General features: G+C 41.0%; 1 protein-coding gene across 2 annotated transcripts in view; it reads left to right on the top strand.

The window, feature by feature from the left end:
• The first annotated feature begins 233 nt into the window (after positions 1-233).
• Positions 234-8,223, top strand: part of zpld1a (zona pellucida-like domain containing 1a) — a 28,263-nt gene continuing 20,273 nt past the window's right edge. For both annotated transcript variants that reach the window (XM_080203222.1, XM_080203221.1), the window contains exons 1-4: positions 234-339; positions 3,895-4,115; positions 5,743-5,924; positions 6,024-6,096. In XM_080203222.1, the coding sequence (XP_080059348.1) occupies positions 234-339; positions 3,895-4,115; positions 5,743-5,924; positions 6,024-6,096 (582 nt within the window). The remainder of the gene's footprint in view (positions 340-3,894; positions 4,116-5,742; positions 5,925-6,023; positions 6,097-8,223) is intronic.

Here is an 8,223-nt window from a genome sequence, read left to right as displayed (position 1 = left end):
ATAAGATTCTGCCACTGTGCAACAAACCACGGAGAGGGAGAAACATCCCGCCCGGAAGCCCACACAGCGCTGCAATGGAATAGCAATCTTACTTTTTGTACTCTAGCCTTGGAGTGGGACTCAAACTGATAACCTTCGAACTCAGAAGCGAGAGTGCTACTAACTGAGCCACAGCTGACACCGACAGGTTATGCTTATGCAACTTGTTCACTTGCTTTTTCAACAGCTTTGCAATGAAGCAGTTAAGCTTTCTGCTGCTATTAGCTGTCAAGATACACTCAGCAGATGGACAATTCAATGGGTACAACTGCGATGCTAATCTTCACAGCAGGTTCCCCGGTAAGTTGGATCCAAACTTGGCAGGAGGCCGAGGATAATGGTCGTTGAACGTTTTGTGAGCGGACAGCTGTTTCCAGTTATGTTCGGAAAGGCTCAATATTAAGTCCTTGCTTTCCATTCTTTGTAGCAATATTTAAACCTTAAGTGCAGAGGGCATGATTTAGAAGTTTGCAGGTAATACAAAAATTGTCAACGTGTGTTAGGGAGGAAGAAAGCTGTAACAGGAGGGTATCAATGGATTGGTCAAGTTGGTAGAGAATTGCCCAATGGAACTCTGTCCAGGGAAATCAGATATTACATTTGGGGAGGACAAATAAGGTAGACAATAAGTGGTTGGATACTGAGCAATTCAGAGACATAAAGAGATCTTGGTATGCACGTCCGAAGACCCTGAGGATAGTGAGACATATAGAGAAAGCCATTAAGAAGACATAGGGGATACTTTCCCTTATTAGATGAGGCGTAGACTATAGGAGCAACAAATATGTGCTTGGACTGCATAAAATTCTCATCATGCCACATATCATATGCTGCCTGAAGTTCTCATTACCACGTTACAGAAAGGATGTGATCAGAACAGAGAGGGTAGTGTAGGTTTAAGAGCATGTTTCTAGGATCGGATAATTTTCACTCAAGGCAATGCCAGATAGACAGGAGTTGATTAATTTGTAACAGAGGAGGTTGAAGGAACATTTCATTGAGGTGTATCAAACTATGGGATACAAAGATTGAGTAGATAGAAAGGATCTATTAATTGTCCAAAATTCCCTGCAAAGATCCCAGTGGATTAGTAAACTGCAAGCACAACACGACTATTCAAGGAGGGAGGGAGACGGAAAACTGGAAGCTGTAGTCCGACATATGCCCTTGGGTAAATGCACTATTAGGAAGGTATTAGCAGGATACCTAAAAAAATCATAATACAATCAGGCTGAGTCAACATAGTTCTGTCAAAGACAAATCATGTTTAATAAATTTATTAGAGTTCATTGAGAGTGTCACAAGCAAGGTGGATAAAGATGAACCAGTAGATATAGTGTATTTGGATTTCCGAAAAGCATTCAATAAGGTGCCACAAAAAAGTGTTCACAGTGTTGGGCTGGTATATTAGCATGGATAGAGGGTTGGCTAACTAGCAGGAAACAAGGAGTTGGCATAAATGAGTCATTTTCAGGTTGGCAACTGTAACTAGTGGAGCTCCACAGGGATCAGTGTTAGGGCCTCAACTATTTATGAACTATATTAATGATTTGGATGAAGGGACAGCCTGTAATGTGACAAAAATTACTGAAAACACAAAAAGATATAAAGCAAGTTGTGAAGAGGATATAAAGAGTCTGCAAAGGGATGTAAATAGGTTAAATGAGTATGCAAAAAATGGAATTATTCTGAGAAAATATGAGGTTGTTCAACTTGGCAGGAGAAATAGGAAAACAGAATGTTATTTAAATGGAGAGAGATTTTGAAATGCTGCAGCACAGAGGGATCCTAGTGTTCTTGTACATGAATCAGAAGAAGTTAGCATGCAGGTACAGCAAGGATAGCAAATGCAATATTGGTCTTTACTGCAAGGGGATTTGAGAATAAACATAGGGAAGTCTTGCTACCGTTATACAGGGTGTGGGTGAGACTGCAGGCAGAGGACTATGTAGAGTTTTGGTCTCCTTATTGAAGGAGGAATATACTCGCATGGGCAACAGTTCAGCGATGGTTCACTCGGCTGATTCCTGGAATGAAAGAGCTGACTAATGAGGAAAGATTTAACAGGTTGCACCTAAGCTTGTTGGAATTTAGAAGATGCAGGTGATCCTATTGAAACATATAAGATCCTGAAGGGGTTTAACTGAGTAGATGCTGGGAGGATGTTTCCTCTCATGTGGGAGTCTAGAACTGAGGACACAATTTAAAAATAAGTGGTCTCCCACTTGGAGGTGAGGAGGAATTTATTTTCTCAGATGATTTGTACCTGGAGTTCTCTTTCACAGGTTTTCTATGAGCTCGTGCCAAACTGTACATTCCATCTGTCTGATCTGTTAATGAAAAGCTAGTGCTCAAAGCTGAAAATTTCTAATTTTACTCAATCTCCTTTCTGCTAGGACGTAAAAGCTTTCTGAAGAAAGACACTAGTTTAATTCACTCTGAAATCAGCATGGCGATTTATGTTTGATAATCATGTATTTATCCACTGGCAGTGTATTTTCTATCTTGTTCATTTGTAACAGCTTTTCCTTTAGTTGGGTTTCTCTCCCTTATCTTCTGAAAGCTATTATAGAATCCCTACAGTGCTGAAAGAGGCCATTCGGCCCATTGATCCTGCACCGACAACAATCCCACCCAGGCCCTTTTCCCTTAATCCCACGTATTTTCTCTGCCAATGCCCCTGACACTAAGGGGCAATTCAGCATGGCCAATCTACTTACCCTGCACATCCTGGAAGGAAACCAGAGGAAACCCACGCAGACATGGGGAGAATGCCCAAAATCCATGCAGTCACCCGTGGCCGGAATTGAAGCTGGGTCCCTGGCGCAGTGAGACAGCAGTGCTAAACACTGTGCCACCATGCCACCTTTAAAGAGCATCTTTCTCATGCAGTGATATGAAATCATTGATAATGAGTCCACAACCAATCTCTCCCAGTCTGGAGAGATTTGTAAAATGGGCTGCAACTTACTATTTTTCATAAAGTAAACATCCATCCTCATGATTCTTACTGGGGTACCATTCTGAACTATTCCAAGCATTAGTGGCCCTCTGAAGCTGTAAGTAAATGAGTCCATAAGGGTGATTTACAGAAAGTTAAAATAACTTGATTTGACCAAATGACATATCCTCAAAATGCATTTCCACGCCCTGGGAAAGATTTCTTTCCCTGCTCTCAGTGCATTAGTGACATTGCTGGATGATTTCCCATGTCTGCTGTTCTTAGTCAAATCACAACTGCATTCAAAAAGATCAAGGAAATTACAATCAGGTAAATTGTTCCGCTGTGTTTACAATGTCGCTAATGCAGAACAACCCCAGGGAAGAATGTCACCCAATTAACAGTGCTGATAAGTGTGTTATTTTGTGTAGATAATTGAAGATAGATTAGGCCCGAATTTCTTCCTCTATCAACTTTGCAAACGGACTCACCACACTGCCAATCCATGTTTCACATTTCCTGTTCCAAATTGAATAACCTTCCATTGTCCAAGTTAAAATTGAATTACCATTCTTCAGCTCCATCAGATAATTGATCTGAATTTTTTTTGAATGCTATCTTGTGCCCTTACACATATCACTTAGTGGTATCAATTGGCATCATTAGCAAAGTTTATAATGTTACTAGAATCTAGAGAAGAATTGAATGGTCACCATCTGACAACCTGAATGAAGTTATATCATTTATAACATGATGTTTATATTCCAAGATAAGTATTTGTCAAGTACGTATCAACAAAATTAAATTTAACTGCAGTAAGTGGCGATGTTGTTCGCAATATATATATCGGTCTATCTTTGCTTAACTTATTTGATCCGATTATAATTGACTGAATTCAACATTTCTTCCTCCAGGTGAAAACGACATCCTTGTCTTTTGTGGAGTTCAGACCATAACAATCAAGATCAATTTTTGTCCAGTACTATTCTCTGGCTACTCAGAAACAGATTTAGCATTAAATGGCAGACATGGCAATGCACATTGCAGGGGTTTTATTAATAACAGTACCTTTCCCACAGTTGTCATATTCACCATCAACCTCAATACACTAGAAGTCTGTGGAAATAGCCTAGTGGTAAGATTAACTCTCTTCTTTCTCTTGTGAACAATAGATTATAGGTAATATTTCAAAAATACCTCAGAGACATAGAAACACTGAATTGCAGTGTGAACCTGTCATCTTGTTAAGCATCCAACATTTTCCATGTATGAATGTGTGGGAAGACTCACTCTAGATGTAAAGTATTAGATTCGATGCTTCTAAACGGATTCTTTTCATGTAATGATTCACTTGCTCTCAAAAGCTAGAGAAAAAAGCTAATAGCACCAGCCTTGTCTTTGCAAATAATTCTGGAGTGATACCTAGGTCACATTGGAGATGGAAAAGCGGAGATAAAATCACCTGGGGTTTCTCTCATGCACATCATAATGGCGACCTATACTCTTGGCTAGCAGATGATGCAGTTGCGACATGCTTTTCAATCAGGAATGCCAAGTGCAGCCTAAGATTGGGTCCTGAACCTTTTGATTGAATGAGGCTGCCATGTAGTTGGTCTGCCCCACCTCCAGGGATATCTTCCCCATCCACAGGAAGAGAATATTAGACATTTGCATCATTGGCATTGGTCCAAAGTTAAGGCTGGGGAGGGGATTGGCGAGAAGGGAATTGTGGATTTGGAGAGGATTTCTGCTTTGCCTGATCCCACAGAAAGATGCTTTTTATAAATCCAATTTTACCTTAATCTGCGGCAGCTTTTGAAGAAGCCGCAATGGATCAGGCTCATCTCCTGCTTCTCTCAATGGGAAACAATTTTCCAAAGGAATCCCTAACAGACTTTAGGTTCCTTATTGTTACATACCCCTATTCAATCCCATACCTCATAGGACATCCTTCCCCATGTGCCTAAAGCTCTGTGATTGAACATCTCCCTGTTCAGTCGTATGAAGACTCATGGCAGAAACCTATGACTCTGAATAGATACCATCCTCAAATCAAGGAACAGCCAACAATGAATGAATAACCAGGACACCTGGAAAATGAACACAAAAAACTTGATAGCAGCCAGAATATACAAATGGATTGACATGGACCTTCCCAATGTGTAATGAACTCAACAAAGCCCATGAGGTTGGCCTCTTGGAGTATGAGCTCCCTGATTGAGGTTGGCTGCCGAATCAGGAACCCTTACCTGTATATATAATAAGGAGTGTTAAGCCTATTCTGGATTCTGATATTGGACCTGAAAGCACTCTTAAGAGTAGTAAGAAGTCTCACAACATCAGATTAATGTCTAACAGGTTTATTTGGAATCACGAGCTTTCCGAGCGCTGCTCCTTCATCGGGTGACTCACCTGTTGAAGGAGCAGTGCTCCAAAAACTCATGATTCCAATTAAACCTGTTAGACTTAACCTGGTGTTGCGAGGCTTTTTACTGCGCCCACCCCAGCCAAACGCCACATCTCCACCTCACTCTTAGGGGTGAAATTGAGTTTGCAAATGAAGGGAATCTGGTGAAGGGAGACCAGCCTCTGAGGCATTATTTCACATTGGTACATTTGTTATTGTTGTATTCCTGGAATCAGCCAAAATTCCTACATTGCTTTCAAATTCTCCCTTGATAAATTATATTCCCAGGAGGTACACATGCCTCCTGTTTTGAACTGTGGAGTCAGTAAAAACTGTTTTGTGAACTATTTTGTAGGTTTCTGCTGCTCAAGGACTCAATGCATTAGGTAATATTTCGATGGTGCAATTTGGGAACATTTCAGGTTATATTGACACGCCAGATCCACCAACCATTATTAGCTATCTGCCAGGGCTACTGTATAAGTATAGCTGCAGCTATCCATTGGAGTACCTTATCAACAATACCCAGCTGGCTTCGTAAGTATACATTTTAATTGGAAATATACCTCATTTGCCTTCGATCTTGACAAATATTCTGGCACAGTTTTTAAAGTACTTTTACAACATTGTTTTTAGATCATCTGCAGCAATTTCAGTGAAAGACAGCAATGGTACATTTATCAGTACTTTGAACTTACTCCTGTACAATGTAAGTTTCCCATTAATTTGTCGACTGTAATTCAATTCGCAGTAGTCAATATAGCCATACTTCTGTTCATCAAACAGCTCCAAATTAAGGAATGAATGCAAAATGGCCATGGAGAAACAATTCTTTAAAGTCATGCTTTTGTTCATTTTCTGTATTGTGTACGTATCATATCTCTGCAAACCATGGTCAGGGTTTTAGAACCCCCTCTGCCCCCGCAATCTGTCCAGCAGGATATTCCAGTGCCTTTGAACTGAAAGGAGATTTCAATGGCTTAATGTGTTTGAAACTGGAAACATCTGGGCCAGGATTTTACATCCCTACTGTGGCAAAACATCAGCTCTTTTCTCTCCTTACAGCCTGCCAGACCTGCTGAGATTTTCCAGCATTTTCTCTTTTGGTTATTTATTTAAATGGCTTGCCGCATCTGCCGGGGAAGGAGAAGGGGGAGGCACTCCACAGTAGGGCCATAAAATCCTGGCCCAGATACTTATAGTTTCAAACACATTAAGTGACTTCTGTTCGAATCGTATTGTAGTTCTTTGTAATTGCAAGTTCAATTCTTGCACTATGAACTAACTGGCTGACACTTCAGTGCGTTACTGGTCCCCGGAAGGATAGAGGGTTTTAATTCAGCTGGGCAGCATGGTCAGTGCAGGCTTGTAGGGCCAAAGGGCCTGTTCCTGTGCTGTAATTTTCTTGGCTCTTTCTTTGTTCTTTGGTGGAGTGCTGCACTGCCAACTTTCATTGGATATGAAAGTCAGGAGCAGCACTCCTGTGATACCCCGACATGCACTCCCAGCTGGTGTTTCCGAGGACTTATGCTGGGTTTGCAATTCAAAACTGGAGATATATATCATTTCACAATACGATCTCAGGGGGATTGATGATACATAAAACATTTAAGAAGATGTCATACGAACCTATAAATTAGGAGCAGGAGTTGGCCATTCAGCCCCTTGCTGTCATACACACGTCTCAGAATCTTACCACTGTTCACATTAGCGAGATTACTTTCCTTCCCGCTATACTGAAAGGAGACTTGGCTGGCCACCAAATTCTCTGACCTTGCTGCAGTGGGAGCGTGGCCATAAGATCATGCCCAACAATTCTTTCCACTGGCTTATTTTTAATTTGTCTTCTTCCCTCTCTCTCTCTCTCCCTTTCTATGACACACAAACAATTTCAATTTTCTATATCTCTTCCTTCCCTCTCCATGTGGAAGTGTTTTCTGCCCCCTGTTTTCTCTTTGCATGATGTTTATTCCATTCTGTGTCTGTGCCTCTAACACTTCAGCCAGTTTACATTCTTTTAAAGCCTAGGGCCACTTACAAGACGGGAGGAGTTACTGTTTGCATTGGGAGTGAGTGGACGAGATCAGGAATGCACCACATGAAGGGACACAACTATTTGCTCAAGCTTCAGCTGAGGATTTGTGATGAGGTTTAAATGCCCATTGAGCATTGCTCCTTAACTAATGGTGCACATTCACACGAAAGTACATGACCTTTTGCAGCTATATTTGAGTTGGCCTGATTGGCCTTCTGTTCCAGAAAAAGGCATGTAAAAAGGGACAGTGGATGAAACATGCAAGAGCCATGGCTGCTGGACAGAAGCTGTTTGCACACACCAAGTCTTAGTATTTTATTTAAAGTTTCCTTTATGTTTATTAATTAGTGTCACAAGTAGGCTTACATTAACACTGTGATGAAATCACTGTGAATATTCCCAGTTTAATGGTCATGGCTTACAAGGCACAATGCCTAAAGACATGACATTATTACATTACTAGACATTATTACATGACATTATTATATGACATTATTACATTATTAGAATAGATTATCTATTCTTAGTGTAAACTCATGGAGGCAAGCTGGCCATTACCTGACAGATAGTTATCACACATGGCTGTATTCACATTGATCCAGACACTCTTTTCGAATGTGCGGTCTTATCTGAAGGGGAGGATCAGCCATCTTGAAGCTCCAGAATATCTTTCACCAACAAGGGGTGGACAGGGATGCCATGTCTAGGATGGAAGCCAGGCCAAAGGCTTTGCACTGGCTTCCAGGGTTTGAGATGGAGAGAAACTTAGGTGGCACAGAGGTGCAATGATTAGCACTGTTT

Source organism: Carcharhinus amblyrhynchos, chromosome 15 (genome assembly GCF_965287045.1).
Source record: "Carcharhinus amblyrhynchos chromosome 15, sCarAmb.v2.hapA, whole genome shotgun sequence".
NCBI lineage: Eukaryota > Metazoa > Chordata > Chondrichthyes > Carcharhiniformes > Carcharhinidae > Carcharhinus > Carcharhinus amblyrhynchos.
Note: the sequence above shows the minus strand (reverse complement) of the source record. Positions and strands in the feature narration are given on the sequence as shown.